The sequence below is a fragment of the Cajanus cajan genome, chromosome 8 (assembly GCF_000230855.2).
Source record: "Cajanus cajan strain Asha chromosome 8, NIPB_CcT2T_4, whole genome shotgun sequence".
Classification (NCBI taxonomy): domain Eukaryota; kingdom Viridiplantae; phylum Streptophyta; class Magnoliopsida; order Fabales; family Fabaceae; genus Cajanus; species Cajanus cajan.
Window position 1 is genome coordinate 36,478,747 of NC_138524.1, and position 23,665 is coordinate 36,502,411.

Consider the following 23,665-nt stretch of genomic DNA (forward strand, 5'->3'; position numbering starts at 1 on the left):
AAAGTAGTAAAAAAAAACAAAAAAAAAATTAGAATGCAAGCAGAACGGCCCGTTCTGCTTGGAGAACAGGTCGTTCTGCTTGCAGAACAGGCTGTTCTACTTATATGCAGGTCACAGACGCGTGCAATTCCCTTCACTTCACCCTCTCTACTTTCTCTCTCTGCGATCTGTTTCGTGTAGCAACTCGAAAATGTTGGCACGCCTCGCCGCGAAACGCTTCAACGAGATTCGTTAAATTTTCCGTCAGGTTGTCCGTCCATTTCCCAATCCTTTATTTATCATCCCTCTGCAAAAGATAAAAAAATGATTCAGTAACAAAGGAGAGGGAGAGGGTTTACAGAGAAAAAAATGAAAAGTGGAAGAGTGAATGCGCGCGGTGTGCCTCGCGCTCTCTTATTCAAATTTGCGTCATTTTTTACGCCAGACCTAGTAGGGTCCGATGTAAAATGTCAAATCTACGTCGGACACAACATACCTCCGACGTAGATTTGACTTTTTACGTCAGACCATACCAAGTCCGACGTAAAAAAGTTCGCAAAAATTACAAAAATGCTACTGCATTTTTTTTACGTCAGATTTTTGTATTTTCGACATAAAAGGGGCGACGTAATATGCTACTTTTCCACTAGTGTACCCACCCCTGCCCCATTTATAAACGGATAAAAATTTATTCATCCTCATTATTCGCAGATACCCAATTATCCTACCCATTTATTATCTGTAGCGGATTTTACCCACAGATACTCGCAGGTACGGATATTTTTGCCATCTCTATTCTACGCGTAGCGAATCTTATCTGTACCTACAGATTTTTTTTACATCATGCTAACAACCAATCATTTTCTTACCACTTTTTGTTTAGTTAATTTTTAAAATAATAGAAGTACGTGTATCTCTTTTCCAAAGTTTCAATTATTGTAATAAAGTAAACTGATCCTTTTCCTTTCTTTTGATATGTGCAGACAGAGGCCACGTACCTTTGCTGCAGAATTTCAAAGCCGAAGCAAGGCGTGAAGCTCGTGATAAGATTTCGGAATGACCCTTCTTCAGGTCTTGTGAGTATATTTCTGAATTCTACAAAATTTTAATTCCAGAGCTTAGTTATATTTTCTTATTATATTTCTGAATTTTAACATACCAAAAGGAGTCACTCTTTCATCCCTTGTGAAACGAACTCTCGCAGATTAATGTTTCCATATTTGAAGTATGCTATCAAGCTTAAGCAAGAGAAACTGGTTGCTTTCATGCACTTGTGGTTGTGGTGGAGTACTTGTTTTCATGTTAAAGCAAACAACAGTTTAAGACCTGGTGACACACTGAATTACACAGAAACAGGAAAAGTAATTACCAAAAACGGCAAATATTTTCTGGCTTTTTATACAATTGTTGATGACACTTACTTGGCTGTCTGGAAATCAAATTGGGATAGTTATTGGGTTTGGTTGAGTGATAGAAACCAACCTGTTGACCCAGATTCTGCAGTTTTATCACTAAACCACTCTGGTGTGCTGAAAATAGAATCTCAACGTGGGAAACCAATAATCCTCTATTCTCCGCCTCAACCAATCAACAACACTGTGGCAACCTTGTTGGACACAGGCAACTTTGTGCTTCAACAACTTCACCCCAATGGGTCTACAATGAGTGTGTTATGGCAGAGTTTTGATTATCCCATCGATACTATGATCCCTACCATGAAGTTAGGTCTTAATCATAAAACAGGCCATAATTGGTCACTTGTTTCATATTTTGCTAATGATGATATTAATATTGTAACACCAGGTGCCTTTAGCCTTGAATGGGAACCCGTTGGGGAAGAACTGGTCATAAGGAGACGCGGAAAAGTCAGTTGGCGAAGTGGGAAACTGAGGAACAATAGATTTGAGCACATTTCAGAAGATGCACAACGCACGTTGAACTACACCGTTGTTTCTAATGCTGATGAAAGTTCCTTCTCTTTCACAACTACAAATGATGATGTTGATGTTTTATGGTGGATCGCATCAGATGGGCAATTAAATAATTATAGCGAAACTGTTGTTTGGGCTGATATGTGTTATGGATATAACACTGATGAAGGGTGCCAAAGATGGGAGGATATACCTGAGTGTAGGAGTCGTGGTGATGTGTATCAGAGAAAGACGGGTCACCTCAATTTTGAATATGCAATCAGTGAACCAAATATGAGCTATGGCCTGAGTGATTGCCAGGCCATGTGCTGGAGCAATTGTAGTTGCACTGGTTACAAAGAACACAATCATAATGGTACTGGATGTACATTCTTTTCATCAGGACCTTATTATACTCTTAGTGATGTTGGTGAAAGATTTTACATGCTGGGGAACGTAACACAACAGATTGACAAGTCGACTGCAAAGTCAGAACCTCCTGGTACACTTTTTATTTACTTGCAGTACTTTGTAATTGCAATGCAGTTACATTTAAAATTTTTCCATTGATTTTAATTTTGATTCTTTTAGTTTACATTTATTATGATCTCGGTCCTTTGAATTATTTTTTCGAGTTCCTTTATTTTTTTAATTGGGTAAAAAAATTGTTGGTTCAAGATTTAAAAAAGCATGTGATTTAAATGATAATATATATTAATGTATATTTAGGTACTAAAGTGATAATAAGTGATTATCTTTATGGGCTTAAATGAAAAATTAGAACTTTTACTACTAGAATTTTTCTTATTACATGCAACTTTTCTCATTAAAATTCGCAGGAAATGTTGCAAATTTTTTTGCAAAATTTTATATGCAGGTAATACCTTCGTGGATAATATATTTTTGCGAATTTTAAAATTTGCAAGAAATTTTCCTGCGAAATTTCTTGCAAAAAAAATTCGCAAGATAGTTTCCTGCAAAAAAAAATTGCGGGAAAGTTTCCTGCAAAAAAAATTTGCGGAAAAGTTTCCTGCGAAAAAAATTCGCGGGAAAGTTTCTTGCAAATTTTTTCGCAAGAAATTTTGCAGAAATATTTTTTATGAAAAAAATAAATAAATTACTATAAATTCTATCAATAATTTTTTAACTTTCAAATGCTCACAATGAATTCATCCGAAACATTTGTTTCTATGCTTCCAACATGTGATACATAATCTTTTAAATTCTAAGATTGTAGATTATAAGTCTAACACTCAACCATACAAATCAACTTGTAAGGTAAGTGTTGTCCCAACTTATATACTCTTTAATTATTTTATTTTCAATCGATGTGGGACTTGAAGTTTTTTCAAAATGTTAAACTTATAAATTTAAATATTTTTTATTTTTCCTGTGAATTAAAATTTGTAGGAAAATTCGCAGAACAAGTTATCTGCAAAATCTTTCTACCATTTAGTAAACATTACTTGTGAATTTATTTTTACAAGAAAATCTGCAGGAAACAATAAAATTCTTACAATCTTTTCTGCAAATTTTTACCATGGAAAAAAATTTCTATGATCATTAAAATTGTAGCAAAATTTGTAAGAAATATTTGTAAATTATTTTTCGCAAATAAATTCGCAAAATATTTTTGCGAATATTTTTTTACAGGAAAATTCCCAGGAAAATAACACTTTTCTAGTAGTGTTTTAAGATTAAATTATATTTTTAGTACCTCTATTTTTTTAGGATTCAATTTAGTCTCACTATTTTTAAATTATTCAATTTGGTCCTCTAATTTTCAAAAAAATTAATAATTGTCCAAATTGACACTAACAGAATTAATAAAATTAAATGAAAAGATAGCATTGAACATTTTTTTTGATAATTAGAGAACCAAATTGAAAATTTTAAAAATAATAGGAGTAAATTAAATAAAAAATTATCTAACATTTTTTTGTCTAAATAAAATTGAATTTCCTTTTACTTACCTTAATGATATCATAAATGACAACAAATTGAGTACTTGAAATTATAAAAAAATTGATCTCAAAATGAAGGAGATATCTAATAAAAGAGATTATCAAATAAGTAAATAAAAGTTAAATTCATCCAAAAAAAAATTATTAGATAAATTTTTGTTCAATTTAGTCCTTCTGTTTATTGAATGTTCAATTTAACCTTATTATTTCGAAATGATTCAATTTGATCATTTAATTTCCAAACAATATTTAATGTTGTCCTTCCATTAGATTTCATTAATACTATTAATGATAATTTGAATGAAAACATGACATTAAACATTTTAAAAAAATTAGAGTACCAAATTGAACCATTTAAAAATAGTGGAATCAAATTGAATCTTAATAATAAATTGAGGAACCAAAAATATAATTTAATTAACTTTTAAGGACTTATTCATAATTTTCTTATTTTTAAGGACTAAAATGTTAGCGTCATGCACTTTGGTAAACTTAAATTGTGTTTTACCCTTTTCAATTTAAATAGTTTATTTTTTTTTTAATAATTAAGTTTACAATGTTTTACGGTATAGCATCGAAAAGTTGTAATTCTAGTTTAAGTTTTCTATGCAGGTACAAAAAAGTTTATATGGATAAGTGCATTAATAGCAACTATTCTACTCATAATATGCCTATTCAGTGTCTGCCTAATCTTGAAAAAACGAAAATATATGTTTCAAGGTAATTACATACTTCAAAAGTCTTATATGTACTTTACTAAAAAATATATTTTTATCAGCTTTCTATATTTTTATCTTTCTCATTTTCATCTAAACAGATAAGAAAAAGAACGGAATGGTGACCAAGATGTTGCATTTAGCAACTTGTAAAGGAACATCTAGCCGGAAAGAATTTGAAGATGATTTAAAACATGGACTCGAGTTAAAAGCATTTACTTATATATCAATAATGGAAGCTACAGATGGGTTTTCATCTGAAAATAAGTTGGGACAAGGAGGCTTTGGACCTGTATATAAGGTGACTTGAAATCATTAATGTTATGTATTAACAAGTTTATTTTGGAGAACTAATTATTTTTTATTGTCATTTTAGGGAATTTTTTCAACGGGACAAGAGGTTGCTATAAAAAGACTTTCAAAATCTTCTACACAGGGAATTGTGGAGTTCAAAAATGAACTTAAACTTATATGTGAACTTCAACATATGAATCTTGTACAACTACTTGGTTATTGCATTCATGAAGAAGAGAGGATTCTACTTTATGAGTATATGCCAAACAAAAGCTTGGATTTCTTTATATTCGGTGAGGCATATGCTAGAGTCTATTTAATTATGCTTTGTTTGGAGGACAAAGGCAATTGTTTTTATTATTATGCGCATCAATTGGAATACATTTGTGAGGAAACACTATCTTTCTCAACTATAATTATTCAATAATTGTTGTGGGTGATATATTGACTACATTGACTTGTGTATTCCTAAGTAGAACTTAACTTAAAATAAGGCGATTTCTACATCACATAAACCATTCTAAAAAAAAATGTCTTTTTTATTTTGTACCCTTATAGTATACATTCTAACACATATTACTATATTTTTATTGGAAGATTGTACTAGAAGAAAATTACTAGATTGGAAGAAGCGCTTCAACATAATAGAAGGAATTGCTCAAGGATTACTTTATCTTCATAAGTATTCAAGACTTAAAGTCATTCACAGAGACCTGAAAGCTAGTAACATACTTCTTGATGAAAATTGGAACCCCAAAATTTCAGATTTTGGAATGGCAAGAATCTTCACACAACAAGAACCTGTAGAAAACACCAACAGGGTTGTTGGGACATAGTGAGCTTTCTAAACTCATTTTGTTCCAAGTGTTGTAGGTGAATATGTGTGTGTATATATATATATATAATATGTATTGTCAGCTATAAATTTTTTTTCCTTGCAGTGGTTACATGTCACCAGAATATGCCATGGAAGGAATTTTCTCTACAAAGTCTGATGTCTATAGTTTTGGAGTGTTACTGCTTGAAATTATTAGTGGAAGAAGAAACACTAGCTTTTATGATGATGACCACCCATTAAATCTAATAGGACATGTATGTAAATTTAGCCTCATATATTGAGTTCTTTTCTGCATAATATTGTGTCTAATATGGTTGAAATGCTAACAGGCATGGGAGTTATGGAATGTAGGTGAACCTCTACAATTAGTGGATCAATCACTAAATGAGTCGTTTGAACCTGATGAAGTGCAAAGATGCATTCATGTTGGTCTTTTGTGCGTTGAACAATACACAAATGATCGACCTACAATGTTTGACATTCTATCCATGTTGACAAACAAAAGTGCTATAGTTTCCTTACCTCAAAGACCAGCATTCTATGTTAAAAGAGAGATCTCTAATAGGTCATTATCTTCTAAAGAGTTGCTTACTGATTCTACATTTGAAATTACTACCTCTGGGAAAATGGAATCAAGGTAAATAATTTGCTGAATTCTTCATGCATCAAACTTATGTTGTTTGAAGTGTTGGATAATGAGGTTCATATGAAATCATATTGAGTATTTCATAATAGTTTTAGTTGTGTAAAAGTGGGTTGTCTCTCATTTTCATTTTTCCTTTTGCTCTAACATTCATGGACCCTTTTCTTCACTTTCTTAGTATGCCTTTAATTATGGTGAATAAATTGTGATGCTATCTTTAGAGCTTCTTTACCTCCCGATGGAAAACTACAACCTGCAATACTCTTGTAATGTATGTGTCTTTCTTTAGAGGCTTAAATTTGTCCCAACCACCCGAGGAAGCCCATAACTCGTCGAGTCCAGAAACCAACCAACTTGAAGGCATAAGAATTAGAAACAATTCTAAAATAAAAACATTCAATTTTAGTTTGATTAGACATTTTAGACCTAATTCCTACCATAGTTAATTGATGATCAACCCTACCCATAGGCACAAGGCACACTCAAACATTGTTGGGGGAATTTAAACATTCGTTTACCATGTTGTGGGAAACTAAATCCTTTCCTCCATACCTAACTATTTTAGTTCATAATACTTTTTAGGTGTCGGAACCCGAAAAATTCCAATATTTTCCACAAATGGTTTGGACTTATTTTGAAAATCTCATTGGCTGAGGAATGCCCGAAAATCATATTAATCCTTCATCAATGATTTTTTGAAAAGGTTCAAAGGAGTCGCCACTAATTTTTTACTAAAAACATTAGAAAAAGAAAAATGTTTTCAAAAATTAATAATGGGCTTTATAGGTAGAACTAGGTTTTGGGGGTTGATTAGGCATAGGGAAGGTATTAGGTGATGGAGGACCATCCTTGGTACTTCATGTGAGACCCATCACATGGTTCATGGCTAGGAGAATGGAGAGATACCATGTATGGATCCATCTCCTAGGCCCAATTTTGAGTAGTATAGAATTTTATTGCTTTATTCCAATTTTACCCTTGTACTTTGAGGTATTTTAGTCATAGAATTTATTTTACTTGTATTTCCAATTTTACCCTTGTATTTTGGGGTATCTTAGTCATAGGATTTATTTTCTTTTGTATTTCCCATTTTACCCTTCCATTATGGGGTGCTCTAGATGATTAAGATTTTAATTTTTGGGCTAGGGTTTAAAACTAGGAAGTGACACATTTTTTTGGTGTTCTTGGACCTATTTTTGGTGTTAGAAAGGCTTAGGCCCAAGTGGAGGGCAAAGGTTGCATGGTCTTATCATGCACCTAGATGTAGCCTATCTAAACCCAAAGATTCCATCCTTGGCCACCAAGTTGCATCTAGGGTTAATTTGCATTTCATTTAGAGTGCATTTAGCTTGTGAATTCATGCATTCTCCAAATGCAACCCTAGATGCCTCCCACTCCTATAAATACCCAATATACCACACCTTGTAAATACTTTGGATTATATGAATTTGAGAGAGCATTTCTTTGCCTCAAATCCTATCCTTAGTCCCTAGGTTAACTTCGGCTAAACACCTTCATTCTCCACCCTTGGAGAGTGAAACCCTAGAGTGGCCTCCACCTACACTTGGAGTGAGCCAACCACCTTTGAGCACCATACACTTCCGCCACCCTTCACTATCTCACGCCTATCATCCTTTGTCCACCTTAAGCATCCCATTCCTAACCTTTGGTGAGCCTAGATCATGGGCAAGGTGACCCTCTTCAAGAAGCCATTGTCAACGATGGAAGGGAGGTCCCCATCAAGTGGTATCTAGAGCCAAGGTTTATCAAGGGTAACATCTTGCCATTTTCTTTCCATTCGATCATTGTCTCCTTTATTGTCTTTCTTTGTATAGCTGAATGCTTTGGGTTCATATTTTGTTCCATGTGAAACTTCCTTGAACATTTTAGGTTTCCATTGCTAGGTGATTTCCATGCTTTTCCATTTTTAGGTTTGAGTCTCATATGAACATGCTTTTTGATTTTTGAATCTTTTAAGTTTTTGTCAAGTCTTGTTTCCTATATTGTCTACAAAAACCCCATTATGTATTCCAAACACTTTGTATGAATACATGAATCAAAAAAATACCATGATGCATAACATAAGTGGGCGTGACATATAGAAGCTATCTAGGAGTCATTCATGCATGCTATTTAGTCCTAGCATGTTCCTTGTATTTTTTTGAGTTTCCATGTGTAAAATGCTTCCTTGCACATGCATTTTAATTTTTGGCCACTTTTTCCATGCATTTCCACTTGTTAAGGTCTATATTTGATGATTGATAACCCTAAAAGAATCTAAGAGGTGTGCTGAAAATTTGGTACAAAACAACTTGTCCTAAATAGTACAAAACCATTTCCACTAAAAAGATTCCCTAAAACCCTCTAAGAACACGCCACTTGTCTCCTTCTCTTTCTCCTAAATTTTGACCTAATTTTTCCCCACCCACAAGTGCATGACCTAAGCAACAAATGGGCTGAACATTAAAGAAAAGAAATTGGACCCAAGGAATATAAAAAAAAAATTGACGTGAAAAGAAAAGGAAGAAAAAAAAGAGCAAAAAAATGTTTGACCAAAAAGGACTTGTTGCTAGACTTGTGGACTTGGACCTTTACCTATGCTTTTGGGAGTTGGACTTAAGACCTTATTGAACCTATTTTGAGACCTGAAGAGTGGCTGGACCGAATCGTATAAAAGACTTAAGCAAGTGGACTAAACACTAATCCATTCTAGTGCCATTCTAAGAATACTCTTTTTTGTGCTTCCTTTTTAATTGTGTCTTAATTTTAGTTTTTATTTTCTTTGGCCTATTTTGTTTTGTCTCAATCAATTCTCTCTGAGTTTAGCCTTTCCTAATTGTGCATTTTCAGTTTTTATTTCTTGGACTATTGCTCTTTGGGTTGGTTTCATTTTGAATGTAGGTTAAGAACCTATCTAGAAAACTAACAAACCTTTGGTGGATTTGAGTGGAGGAGTGAACCGAATCCAAACCTAGTCTTTGGAGGGATTTCCACTACACAAAAGGAGTGTTTAAACACTTGGAGAGGACTAACAAAGTTTGCTCATTGTGAAGGAACCCAATTGGAGGAGTTGAAGACCTAAATTTTTGTCTTTTCATTTTTTTACTTGATTTCTTTTGGGCCACTTGTGTTTGGGCCTTATTTCTTTATCTTGGTTTGTAATTGGTCATTTCTAAACCTCTTCAATTTGGTTTTAGTTCGTGTAGTTGAAGGTGATTTGAAAACCTTCACTTAGGCCTTCGACTAGTATATGTTTTTAAGCTTTCCTTTTGCATGTTTTTAAGCTTTTGTTAGTATAATTGCTTAGGATTTTATATTTTGTCTCTAATTCCATTTAGAAGGCTTGTTTTTGCCTACTAGGGGGAACGTGCACACACACACTTTATTTTTGTGCCAAATTGTTTTGTGAGAAAAGTGGAAAAGGCTTAGTAATTTTTACTTGATAAGGCTTGGTTATAAAGTGATTCCTAGTAGTTCACCTCCCTTTGATAGTTCACTTTGTACACTTAGGCCTTTTTCTACCTATCTTGCACCTTGAAAACTATTTGTGAAAACCTTTTTATCACTCACTCTTTGTGAAAACCTTTTTCAACCCTTTTTGAAAAACAACTTTGTGAAAACCTTTTAGATCAAAGAAGAGTGATCACTCGAGTGTCCATGGTCATAATTCTTGTAGTACTAGGTCTAGTGTTAGGGATGAACTTAGGCAACTAAAAGAGTACCTAAGAAAAAAAGAAGAGGAAAAATATAAAAAGAGAGGAAGACCTTAGAAGAAGAGAAAGAGAAAATGAGAAAAAAATGAAGAAATAAAAAGATTGCTTGCTAGGTTAGTTGATGGAGGACCATCCTTGAAGCATCATATAGGGCCTATCACAAGGTCCATGGCTAGGAGAGTAGAGGAAGATGAAGAACACACCACACCAAAGGCCATGATCATCATGTGTGTGGAATTTTAGCCATCTCCTTAATTTGTTGTTTCCTTTTCCCATTTTACCCTTGTATTTTGGGGTACATTATGATGGACTCCTTCCACCAAGGGGTTGAGCACGGACGTCCAAGGTGGGAAGAATCTCCTAGCTAAGGCCAAAATGATGACCTTAAGGGTGGATGTTCCTTCAAGGGTGAGGCAATAAAGGAAGGTGGGCGTGTAGGGTGATGGTTGGGCGAATAGGAGAAAAGGGAAATACAAAGATAAGAAATACAAGGGAAAATAAATTCTAAGTCCTAAACACCCCAAAATACAAGGGTAAAATTAGAATAAAGAAATAAAATTCTATCCTACTCAATTTGGGCCTAGGAGATGGATCCATACATGGTATCTCTCCATTCTCCTAGACATGAACCATGTGATGGGTCTCACATGAAGTACCAAGGATGGTCCTCCATCATCCCCTCCTTCTTGAGAAGGATTTGTCTTCAAATCTTTAAGCTCGTCCATTCCATTGATCCTTCAAAAGATGAGAAACCACAATTAGGAAAGTAAAAAATACTAAAACTTAGCTATGCAATCCTTAAGTACACAATTCGTTGAATGAAAATGCTAGGGAAAAGAGGGAGCCAAAGAGGCATAACCATTTAAAAAAATTATTGGCCCCATGCAATTCATTCACCAAATCATCTATTTAGGGATTGGGTGCCTTTTATTCAATGATGGCTTTCTAAAATGGTGCACATCCTCTATTGCCATCTTTCTTTGGCACCAAAAGAAAGAGGATGACACAAGGGTTAAGGTTCTCTTGAACCTAGCCCTTTGTCTTCAAAAGAAAAATTCTTTTTTTCTTTTCTTTTCTTTTTGTTTTTGTTTTTGCTTTTCTCCTCCTCATCTTTCTTAGACTTTAATTTGAGTTGGTCCTCATTTACTTGATAAGGTTATAGAGGACACCACACAAATTTCTTTCCCAAGTGTTGGAAACTTATTTTATTGGTGAGGCCATCATGGATTATGTGCTTGTCAAATTGCCATGGCCTCCCAAGCAAGACATGACTAACCTTTAATGGCACTATGTCACACAAAACTTCTTCTTTATATTTGCCAATAGAGATTGGTATGCTTACTTGTTGGTTAACTACAACACCTCTTTCCTCATTGATCCATTGCATTTTGTAAGGTTTAGGATGAGGTTTTGTAGTTAAGGCTATCTTATGAACCAATCTAGTACTACAACAATTAGAAGTAGACCCACTATCGACAATGAGAGAACAAGTACTTTCTAAGACCTTGCATTTTGTTTGAAACAAGTTCTCTCTTTGTGATTGGTCAATTTCACTAGATTGATTGTTAAGGAGCCTTCTAACCAACAATAGGTCTCCTTCACAAGGTAAGATTTCTTCCTCGGATTCTAAAACTTCTTCTTCATCACTTGAAGATGAGGAAGTAGCTTCATCAAGGCTACTATAGTGATCTTGGCCCTTCAAAAACATGGTTTTCTTGGTGGGACATTGTGAAGCAATGTGCCCACGGCCAAGACACTTGAAACACTTGATGTCACTTGTTTTAGTGTCTTTGGAAGATGCCTTAAAAGATGTTTTTTCTTTTTCTTTTTCTTTTCCTTTTTCTTCTTTGGGATAAGGTAGGGAAGAGTGGCCCTCCTTCTTCAAACTCTTGGAATAAGAGGGAGTGGAGTCTTTTCGAAAAGGTTTTCTTGTAAGTTGATGCTCCACTCTTGAGCAAAGTTGAACAAGTTCATTCAAATCCCTATAAGGTAGAAGTTCAACTTTGTCTCTTATCTCAAGATTAAGACCACTTTGAAATCTAGAGATTGTGGTCTTCTCTTCCTCCCTAATCCCAAGCCCTCATCATTAGCAACTCCATAGATTGCCTATATTCTTCCACACTAGAGGACCCTTCTTTCAATCTTTGTAGCTTGTCCATAAGCTCTCGGTCATAGTATGGAGGAATATGCCTCCTTCTTAAGGCACTACGGAGCTCATTCCAATATTGGATTGGGGGCTCATGATTTATTCTCCTTTCTTTTTCTAAGGAGGTCCACCAATACATAGCATGCCCTTGGAAGCTAAGGGTTGCTAAAGAAACCTTCCTATCTTCACTTATTCCATGGCAAGAGAAAAGTTGTTCAACTTTCATTTCCCAATCCAAATAATTTTCAACATTATCTTTGCCATGTAATGAGGGAAGATTGATGTTGGGTTCCCTATTGGAAGACTCCCTATGTCTATGGTGCCTTGGGGGTCTTTGATAGTAATCATCATTGTGATTACTACTAAAGAAGGTATCACTTGGAGGTTGGGTATGATGCCCTTCCTCCTCATGAAAACTTGAATGCATATGCCTCTTTCCTCTTGAGGGCTGAGGAGAAGTGACTCTTGGTCTTGAACCACTAGCCTCTCCTCCCACAACTAGTTTTTCAAGCAACCTTTTTATTTCCTCATTATTTTTTTCAAACTCTTTTTCTTTTCTTCTCAATTCTTCCTCTCTTTTTATATTTTCCTCTTCTTTTTTTCTTAGTTACTCTTTGAGTTGCCTAAGTTCATCCCTAACACTAGACCTAGTACTACAAGAGTTATGACCATGGACACTAGAATGATCACTCATCTTTGATCCAAAAAGGTTTTCACAAAGTGTTTTCAAAAAGGGTTGAAAAGGTTTTCACAAAGAGTGAGTGATAAAAAGGTTTTCACAAAAGGTTTTCAAAGTGCAAGATAGGTAGGAAAGGCCTAAGTGTACAAAGTGAACTTTCAAAGGGAGGTGGACTACAAAGAATCACTTAATAACCAAGCCTTATCAAGTAAAAATCACTAAGCCTTTTCCACTTTTCTCACAAAACAAGTTGGCACAACAATAAGGTGTGTGTGTGCATGGACCCTTAGTAGGCAATTGTAAGCCTTCTAAACAAAAATTGAGGAAAAATAAAGACCGAAGCAATTATACTACTAAAAGCTTTAAAACATGCATAAGGAAAGCACTTAAAACATATACTAGTCGAATGCCTAGGTGAAGGTTTTCAAATCACCTTCAACTACACGAAACTACCACCAAAATGAAGAGGTTTAAAATGGCCAATTATAAACCAAAATAAAGAAACAAGGCCCAATTACAAGTGGCCAAAAATTGAGCAAAATGAGCAAGTAAGAAAGAAAAGAAATTAACGGTCTTCAACTCCTCCAATTTGGCTCCCCTTCACAAGGAACAAACAAAGTTAGTCCTCTCCTTTGGTGTTTGCACTCTTTGAGATATGATATCCTTCTCCAAAGCACTTGGGACCTCACGGATTTAGTCTCCACTCAATCCCCCAAAGAAGTTTTGCTAAGGGTTTCTTGGAGGTAGTACTTCACCTACACCCAAAGATAACAAACCAACCAAGAACAAGAAGGAGGCCAAAGGAATAAAACTGAAAATGCTCAATTAAAAGGCTAAACTCAAAGAGAGATTAATGAAACAAACATAAGAATTCCAAAGAAGACAAGCAAAAAATTAAGACACATTAAAAAGGCTAGCACACAAAGGAAAAGTCCTAGAATGGCACTAGAATGGAGTTAAAACTTTAATGGTTTTCACTTGTGAATTTTTTTTTAAGTCCTTTTTGGTAGAGGTCCAGCCACGGTTTTGTGTCTCAAAATGGTCCAATAAGGTCCAAAAATTCAGTCCAAGTCTAACTCCAATGTGCAAGGGTAATTAGGTCAATGTCCACAAGTCTAGCAACAAGCCCTTTTGGTTTTTCTTTCTTTTCTTTTAGTCTTTTTTGGTCACATTTTTTTTAATTTTTCTGTCCAGATTTTTCTTCTATTTTCTTTTTAAATGTTGCTTGGTTTTTACACTTGTGGGTGATTAAAAATTCAGCACATATAAGGAGTCAAAAATAGAGAGACAAGTGGCAACACATGAGTGGGTATAGAAGCATTTTGTGAGTGGAGTGTGTCTTGTACTATTTTCTTTTTGGTGCAGATTTTTTTCAAAGATTCCAGCACTCACACACAAAACTTATCACTCACACATGTGCATAAAAGGACAAAAGAATAATCATGTAATGATGTGCATGGAAAGGTGGCTAATCATGTATGTGTAGGAAGGAAATAACACATAGATTTCAACACAAATTTGGAGCATGCCAAGGACTAGTTAACATGCATGAATGACCTCTAAATGGTGCAGCAAAATTTAGGCCACCTCATGGAAAAACACATACATTTCATATTTTCATGGTTTCATACATCAAATGGGTGCATCATACATATATTTTTTTTTGTCTTTTTGAGAAAGGTGAGATAAACACAATTTTTTGACAAAACTTAAAAAGGTAAAAGATCAAAAAGGGATGCAAGGGCTGTTCTTCATGTTCATAATATATTTTTCCAGCAACAAGAATGAAAAGCAAAAAATGTCATACAAGAACCTAAGACTCAAGAAAAACCCTAAAGCACAAAAGGAGGCTCATGAATAAGCAATGAACCATGGAGTAACATAAAAGACATGTATCACAACATTTTCATGGATGACAATGGACAAAAAGATGACGCAACTCAAGACTCAAAAAGAAGAAAAGACTCAAAGAAATGGAAGGAAGCTAGTTACCCTTGAAGATAACCTAAGCTCTTGATACCAAATGATGGACTCCTTCCACCAAGGGGTTGATCACGAACGTCCAAGGTGGGAAGAATCTCCTAGCTAAGGCCAAAATGATGACCTTAAGGGTGGATGTTCCTTCAAGGGTGAGGCAATAAAGGAAGGTGGGCGTGTAGGGTGATGGTTGGGCGAATAGGAGAAAAGGGAGGAGGAAGGTGTCTAGGTGGTTCTAGGTTGGCTCACTTCACCAAGTGGAGATGAAGGCCACTCAATAAACCCTAAACTCACTCAAGGGAGGAGATAGGAGGGGGAGGCCGTGTAGACCTAGTGACTAAGGAGAGGATTTGAGGCACAAAAGGCTCACTCAAATTCTATATAATCCAAAGTATTTACAAGGTGTGGGGTGTTGGGTATTTATAGGAGGGGAGGCATCTAGGGTTGCATTTGGAGTAGGCAAATGCATTCCAAATGAAATGCAAATGAACCCTAGATGCAACTTGGTGGCCAAGGATGGAATCTTTGGGTTTAGATTGGCTATATCTAGGTGCATGATAAGACCATGCAACCTTTGCCCTCCACTTGGGCCTAAGCCTTTCTAACACCAAAAATAGACCCAAAAACACCAAAAACATGCGTCACCCTCTAATTAACACCCTAGCCCAAAATTAAAAAAAACCTAATTATCTAGAGCACCCTATAATACAAGGGTAAAATAGGAAATACAAGGGAAAATAAATTCTAAGTCCTAAACACCCCAAAATACAAGGGTAAAATTGGAATAAAGAAATAAAATTCTATCCTACTCAATTTGGGCCTAGGAGATGGATCCATACATGGTATCTCTCCATTCTCCTAGACATGAACCATGTGATGGGTCTCACATGAAGTACCAAGGATGGTCCTCCATCACATTAGATATTAGGATTTTATTTTGTATTTTTATTTAGTCTTTGTATTATGTGGCAAAATTAGTCTTAGGATTTATTTTAGGTCTCAAGCCTTATTTTTAAGGTCAAAAGTCCATTTCTTTCTTTTTTTTGACCTAAGGGTACTTTAGTCTTTTAGGAGGGATAAGACCCATTTCATTTGGGATGCATTTAGGGTTCATTTAGGGTGCATTTCGACACCAAAATTTCGGCCAAATGCTCCCAAGAAACCGTAGATGTCTTTCTTTCCCTATAAGTACTCTAGGTAACCCACCTTGTAGCCACTTTGGAAATTAATGAATTTGAGTGAGCCTTTGTGCCTCTTCATTCCTTCCTTAGTCCCCTAGGAACTCCATGGCCCCCTATCCTCTCCTCTCTACCTAGAGTGAGCTTGGGCCTTCCTTGGTTGGCCTTCATCATCCTAAGTGAAGTGAGTTAGCCTAAAGGAGCTACACCACCAAACACCATCCATTTCTCTCCTTCATTTTGTGCGTCACCCTTCACCTTCCCAAACACCAAATCCTCCACTTCCATACCCTTGAAGAGATCATCCTTCACATCATATCAACCTTGGAGAAGAGAAGGAATCAACCACTAACTCTCATGGAGAAGTTGGTTCCATCATGTGGTATCAAGAGCCATGGTTGTCTTCAAGGGTAACTTGTCTCTTCTCTTTTGTGTCTTCTAAATGTTTCTTGTCATGTCTATGTCTTCTCATATGTCTTGATGTTATCCTCTAAAATATTGCTTAAAATGTTGTCTTCTTGTTGAGTGGTTCATTGTTGGTTCATGGGCCTTCCTTTGTTGTGCTCTAGGTTTCCTTTAAAATAGGTTCTTGTGTGCTTTTCTCCATTTTCACCTTTGCTGGAAAATTTTGTCAAGAACATGATGAACACTTTATGAACCCCATTTTAATCTTTATTTGTCCAAGTTTTGTCTCAAGTTTTTGTTTCTCTCACTTTTTCACCCAAATACCAAGTATATGCATGATACCTTCACTTGATGCATGTAATATGGAAATGAATGATGCATGTTTCCTCTCCTAAGTGGCTGGACAAACATTTTGCATGTTCTTAGAGGTCATTCATGCATGTTATTTAGTTCATGACATGTTCTAAAAGTTTGTTGAATTCCATGTGAATTTGTCTCCTATACATGCATGGTTAGCCACCCCTACATGCTCATCATCACATGATTGTCCCTTGTCCTTTGTATGACAACCAAGTAATGTTTTGTTGCTGAAAAATCTGCCAAGAATGTGTGTTTGTTTGCTGAAAAAAAATGCACCAAATTAGTACATAGTACAAGACACATTCCACCTTACAAAAGTTGCTTTTAACATGCCACTTGTTCTTTTTGTCTCCTACTTTTTTGTGCTACTTTTAATTCACCCACAAGTGTAAAAACCAAGCAACATAACAAGGTTAAAATTCGAAAAAAAAACTGACAAAGGGGCTGCACCATGTCGCCACCCGCCGAAACGGACCTTGGCATTCGCGACGATGGTCGGACTCGTTTTAAAGTTTTGAAAAGTGGTGGATTGCTAGAACGACTTATTCTCAAACTGAGACCTTGTCGAACTAACAATTTTATTAAATGATTCACCAATCCATGTTAATCCCAAGCGGGACCCTCCATGGATTAGTGGTTTTCGCAAAAGGTAGGGTTCTTGGAGTCGCCACCAATGTTTTACTCAAAACATTGGAAAAAGGGATAAGGCAATTGATTTTCGCAAATCAACCTTGGCCATTACAACCAGAGTTGGGTAAGGGAGTCGGTTACGTGCAGGGAAGGTGTTAGCACCCCACAACGCCCCTTTCGGGTTCCCTATGACGGATTATTTCATAAATAACAGTGTAAAATTACTAAATTACCCCTATTTATTATAAACGGCTATAAATTAAATATCTACATGATGACGAATTTAAATATGCAACAATCAGAAAGCGGTAAAAGAAGGGATTTTTAGAGAAGAAACCTCTTGAAGCGTGCTTTTTATATATCAATGAAGTTTAGGAGGCTTTTTGGCGCTCCCTCTGATGTGTGGAAAACCGCAAGTGTACGGTTGTCGTCAAGTAATAAATATCGAATCACAGGGACTACGTGTTTGACCTAGAATTACTAGTATTTTAATTTGAATTTTAAAACAGATGGAATTTTTGTTTTGAGATGATAAGATCAGATTCGATGGTAAAAGAGATAGTAATGCAATTAATGAATAAGATAAAACTTTAAGATAAGATAAGGAGATTTCCTGGAATCTAGGGTTCGCACAAAGAGTTCCAACATTATTGAATTATTATTTTCATTAATTAATTCTATTCCATCTTGAAGGTAGTCTTAACCTAATTTAATCCTTGCACCTTCTTAGGCTACGAGGATGTGTTTAATTAAAATTAATCTCTACTCTCGTGGTAATTACGTTCAATTAAGCCCATTAAGATCTTTGTTAATCTATTGCTCCTCGAAAGCTTAAATCTACTCTCGTGATTTAACACTCAAGTCTGTTCCTTTAGGTTCCGATAATTAGGTTCTCCTCTCAGTTCATCCCTAATTATCTATGATTATGAAAATTAAGATTAATTGTTTATCATAATTATAATCAAGTTCTCCTCTCAGTTCATCCTTAATTAATGTTATTATGAAAACAATAATATTAAAGTTCATATATAAAATATAAAAGAACAGATCAAGAATTGGAATAAATTTAAGAAACTGAATAATGCATTAATAAAGAGGTTCTCAGAGGCTAAGCCCTGATCCCAGAAAAAGGGAAACTACTCACAGGAGTTCATAGTAGTTCTCCCAGAAAAAAAAAAGAATAAAAGAAAAGCAAACCTTAGAGTCGATGGCACAGGCGCCCAACCTTCTCCAAGTGTCAAAAACTAAAAACTCTCTCCCTCAGGAATCCCCGTTCTAGGCTAACCTAATCTAATTTATAACCTAAAAGGGTAAAAAAGGTAAAACTACCAAGATAAAAATTACAAAGATAAAATAAAAAATAAAACATAAAACTTAAAAAGCTGGGACGCGAAGTGAATCACGGCCGTGACTGAGAATCACGACCGTGATCTTCTCTGGAGCACATCTATGAAGGGTCAGTGGCGTTCACGGGTGTGATTGGGAATCACGACCGTGATTTTCTCTGGTGAATCACGGGCGTGATTTAGAATCACGGCCGTGATTTTCCCTGTAGCTCAGCATTTCCTCTTTAATTCTTAAATCTTGATCCTGCTCAGAGAAAACACAACACATACCAAGAAAAGCATAAAATAGGAAAATGATATAAAAATTTATTAAAAACATGAAAGATATGCATGATTATGCTATGAATTCTTGTGAATTAAAGTGCTAAAATATGAGTAAAATACACAACATCAAATAACCCCAAACTTGAACTTTTGTTTGTCCTCAAACAATAATTAGCACTTCGAAAAAAAAGTCATCAAGAATTAACTGAGCATTTAAAATCTTCACTCTTAGTCTCACAAGGTCCAATTAGAATCTTAATCTTTCATTACTAGCGCCAACTCTTAGTTTCTAAGAGTTTCATGATGTCAAATCTTGTAAAGCTCATTAGTCAAATGAAGATAATTTAACAGAAATAATTTTTCAATGCTTGTGACACAAATAGGGGTAATATTTTTATTTTTGTTTTTGTCTCACCTAAAACATTTCCCCAGTAGCCAATCAGTGTAGAGAGGATGATAATTTCAAGAACACGTAGCCTCAAAGGGGTGCTAGCTATTTTACTAAACAATTCCCCAGTAGCTAATTAGTTCCCTTAGTTTTCTAAGGTTAAGAATATTCTCCCTCTAACCTATGACCTCAAAGGGGTGCTAGGTGATTTTTTTTTTTTTTTTTTTTTTTTTTTTACCCCCCAAAAGCTTTTAAGCACGAATTAAAAAGAATTTATCTTCAAGAGACTATTTTTATAATTCTCGATCATTTCAAGCCTCAATACTAAGAACCAAGTGCTAGCCACAAAACCAGCTAATTTTTCAACCTTTTGTTCTGAGACTTCAAGATTCAATTCATCACATTCAGTGTTTTCAAAGACGAACAATTTCATTAAAAATATTTACTTTTCAAACACAAATTCAAGCTGGGATTAACTGAATATGTATATATGCATGATTTTTTTTATTTTTTATTTTTTTATTTTTATTTTATTTTATTTTATTTTATTTTTTTTTGCATGAATGAATGAAATGCGTACATCCTCCTAACCCCAAACTTAAAGATTTGCTTGTCCCGAAGCAAAGAGCTAATGAATGCATGATAGATTATTTTGACAAAATTATAAAATGCATGAATATGCAACCAACCCACAACAGAAAGAAATGCTTGTCCCTAAGCATCAGAGTAAAATAAGGAATAAGAAAGATCTCACTGTGGTGGAAAATCATCTGGATACCGTTGAATGTGCCATTGATACATTTGATCAACCATGTAATTATAATGCTGCTGGCGTTCATCCATTTGTTTCAGCCGGTTATCCATTGATTGAATAGCTGTTAGGATAGCAGCATTGTCCACCTCAGGTCCAGGATGTAGAGGGGGTTGTTCAGGAGCTGCTTCCTCATCTGCAGGAGCCGCTTCCTCAGCTGCTGGAGGTAGGTCCTCTAATGGCTCCAGTGGAAACTGCCGTGTAGCCCGGTTCTTCACGGTGTATGTTGGATTTGGTAACTGGTGGTGCACTCTCGACTGGGTTACTACAAAGTAGTATTTATCATCTTCATCTTTCGCAATGCAGTTCATAGAAGAGCAGGTAGCAAAATTAATAGTACGGCTTCCAGGGAGTGGTTCTAACTGGTCCAGCCAAGCGTGATAGCCAAGGTGTTTGGCTATCGTGGTAATGAGGCCGCCATTCACAATCGCACCGTGGCTGGTATTGGAAATACTCTAGAACTGTCGTGCCAAATGACTGCCAGAATCAATAGGCTCCTCTCTGTTTTCCATCATAGCCCATAAAAGTAAAAGGTCGCTCAAACGAACCTTTCCTTCAGAATCACCTCGGGCCAAAACAGTAGAGGCAATAAAGCGGTGCATAATACGGATGGCGGGATGGCGGAAAGCAGAGGAATTGCATTTTCCAGCGACCCAATTACTTGTACCTGTCAAACTATACCAAAAAGAACCAGGGTTGAAAGAACTTGGGGTTCTCGTGCTCCCTCCAGTGGGAAATCCAAAAATATTATTGAACTGAGCCAGGGTTAATTCGTGTTCTTGGTTAAACATACGGAAAGAAATCAAACCTTCAGAACAATTTGGCCCAGATAATATTTCCGTGTGGAGAGAGCTCAAGAACTCAAGAACTAGTCGAGGATAAACAACATCATTATGCATGGTAGCAAAGGTTGTCCACCCAATGTTAGTTAACATGAAATTGATATCAGCACGTAAACCCAACTTACGAATAAATGGGAAGTCGAGATACCTGGTAGGATGGATAGTGCGGAAGCGTAATACCTCGTTCCGCTCACGCTGTTCATCGTTCCGATAGAACCTCGGAGGAAGGTGCGGAATTTCACTTGCTTCTTCCTCGTAACTGTGGGTATCGGAAGCGGTGGAGGACGAATCAACGGTACGGGTGCGCTTGGGAGCCATGGATGAACGGAAGGAGTGAATGTGGGAGGAAGAGGGAAGAAGAGGAAGAAGAAGTGAGAAGCTAGGGTTTGGGAGAGAAGAAAAGAGAGAATGGGCAGAGTTCGTAAGTTTGAGAGAAGTGAGAATGTAAAAGGAGGGGGAAAAATATATAAGGGAAAGGGGAATTTCAAAAATCACGGGCTGTATCTGTTGAGCGTCAGCAGGGAATCACGGGCGTGATTGGAAATCACGGCCGTGATTCTCTTTGTGAGTTTTCAAAAATTCAAACAGAGGAGATCACGCCCGTGATTTATAATCACGGTCGTGATTCTCTCTGGGGTTTTCCAAAAATTTTCCAGAGAAGATCACGCCCGTGATTTAGAATCACGGTCGTGATTCTCTCTGGAACTCTGAAATTTTATTTTATTATTTTATTATTTTATTATTATTATTATTTTTTTTATTTTTTTTATTTTTTTTTTCATGATGCTTGAGTAGGTTCTTGAAGAACCATAGAGTATAATTTTTCTAAGTGTTCCCCATGGAAATATAACTTCAATCTCTGTGCATTGACCTTGAATATGTCGCCTTTATCGTTTCTGATTTCTACAGCTCCATAGGGATATACTTTTTGAACTGTAAAAGGCCCTGACCATCTTGACTTCAATTTTCCAGGAAACAATCTGAGTCTGGAATTAAATAATAGCACTGAGTCCCCTTGCTTGAATTCTCTTCTATGTATATGCTTGTCATGCCACCTCTTTGTTCTTTCTTTGTAAATCTTAGCATTTTCATATGAGTCTAATCTGATTTCATCAAGCTCATTGAGTTCCAATTTCCTTTTTTCTCCAGCATCCTTTAGGTCATAGTTGAAGTATTTTATTGCCCACAAAGCCTTGTGTTCTAGCTCTACAGGAAGATGGCAAGATTTGCCATAAATCAGCCTAAATGGAGACATGCCAATAGGTGTTTTGTAAGCAGTCCTGTAGGCCCAAAGAGCTTCATCTAATCTTAAAGACCAGTCCTTTCTTGTTGTAGATACAGTCTTCTCAAGAATCTTTTTGATTTCTCTGTTGGATATTTCTACCTGTCCACTTGTTTGAGGGTGATAAGGTGTACCAACCTTGTGAGTGACTCCATACTTTTTTAAGAGAGATTCAAACTTTCTTTCAATAAAATGTGAGCCTCCATCACTGATCACAGCTCTTGGGACCCCAAATCTTGGAAATATAATTCTTTTGAAGAGTTTAATGACAATATTTGAATCACTCGTTTGAGCGGGAATCACTTCTACCCACTTGGACACATAATCAACTACAACTAATATGAACTTGTAACCTTTAGAACTTGGGAATGGTCCCATGTAATCTACTCCCCATACATCAAAAATTTCTACTTCTAAAATCCCATTTAATGGCATTTCATGTTTCCTGGATATATTCCCTGATCTTTGGCATTGGTCACAAGAATTTACCATCTTCCAAGTATCCTTAAATAAGTTTGGCCAGTAAAAACCAGATTGTAGAATTTTAGCTGCAGTTTTTGATGTACTAGCATGCCCTCCATATGCGGAAGAATGACATGAGTGAATGATGTGAGGAGCTGCTTCTTATGAGATACACCTTCTATAGATACCATCTCTACACCTCTTATATAGGTAAGGTTCATCCCAAATAAAGCTGTTAAGGTCACTAAAGAATTTCTTCTTTTGTTGATAATTAAAGTCTTCAGGAAGGACTCCACATGCTAAGTAATTCACATAATCTGCATACCAGGGACTGTTTTTCACAACAACTGCTAAAAGCTTTTCGTCTAGGAAGCTGTCATTAATAGGGAGTTCCTCCTTTGTTGCTTGGTCTTGTGGAAGTCGAGAGAGATGATCAGCTACTACATTTTCTACTCCCTTTCTGTCCACAATCTCTAAATCAAATTCTTGTAAAAGGAGAATCCATCTGAGGAGCCTAGGTTTAGCATCCTTTTTATTAAAAAGATACTTTAGGGCAGAGTGATCTGTGTAAACAATAACCTTAGACCCCACAAGATAAGATCTGAACTTTTCAAAAGCATAGACGACTGCTAACAATTCTTTTTCTGTTGTTGCATAATTGGCTTGGGCTTCATCAAGAGTCTTGCTGGCATAGTATATAGCATGAACCTTCTTGTCCTTTCTTTGTCCCAATACAGCTCCTATAGCATAGTCACTTGCATCACACATGATTTCAAAAGGAAGGCTCCAGTCAGGAGTTTGCAGAATAGGAGTTGTAGTGAGAGCTTCTTTCAACCTG

At 35.9% G+C, this 23,665-nt stretch overlaps 1 protein-coding gene across 3 annotated transcripts; it reads left to right on the forward strand.

Moving 5' to 3' along the window:
• The first annotated feature begins 896 nt into the window (after positions 1 to 896).
• On the forward strand, positions 897 to 9,658 carry LOC109791315 (G-type lectin S-receptor-like serine/threonine-protein kinase CES101). Of its 3 annotated transcripts, XM_083062227.1 has the most exons (9): positions 897 to 1,055; positions 1,184 to 2,391; positions 4,466 to 4,573; positions 4,671 to 4,870; positions 4,946 to 5,156; positions 5,461 to 5,698; positions 5,805 to 5,955; positions 6,031 to 6,338; positions 9,246 to 9,658. In XM_083062227.1, exons 1-9 carry the CDS (start codon positions 1,036 to 1,038, stop codon positions 9,268 to 9,270), a joined length of 2,469 nt encoding a protein of 822 aa, XP_082918353.1. In that variant the 5' UTR covers positions 897 to 1,035; the 3' UTR covers positions 9,271 to 9,658. The 3 variants fall into 3 exon arrangements, with proteins under 3 accessions (XP_082918353.1, XP_082918354.1, XP_082918355.1); XM_083062228.1 differs by lacking the exon at positions 4,466 to 4,573; XM_083062229.1 differs by lacking the exon at positions 9,246 to 9,658 and having other exon boundaries at positions 6,053 to 6,204.
• The last annotated feature ends 14,007 nt before the right edge of the window (positions 9,659 to 23,665 follow it).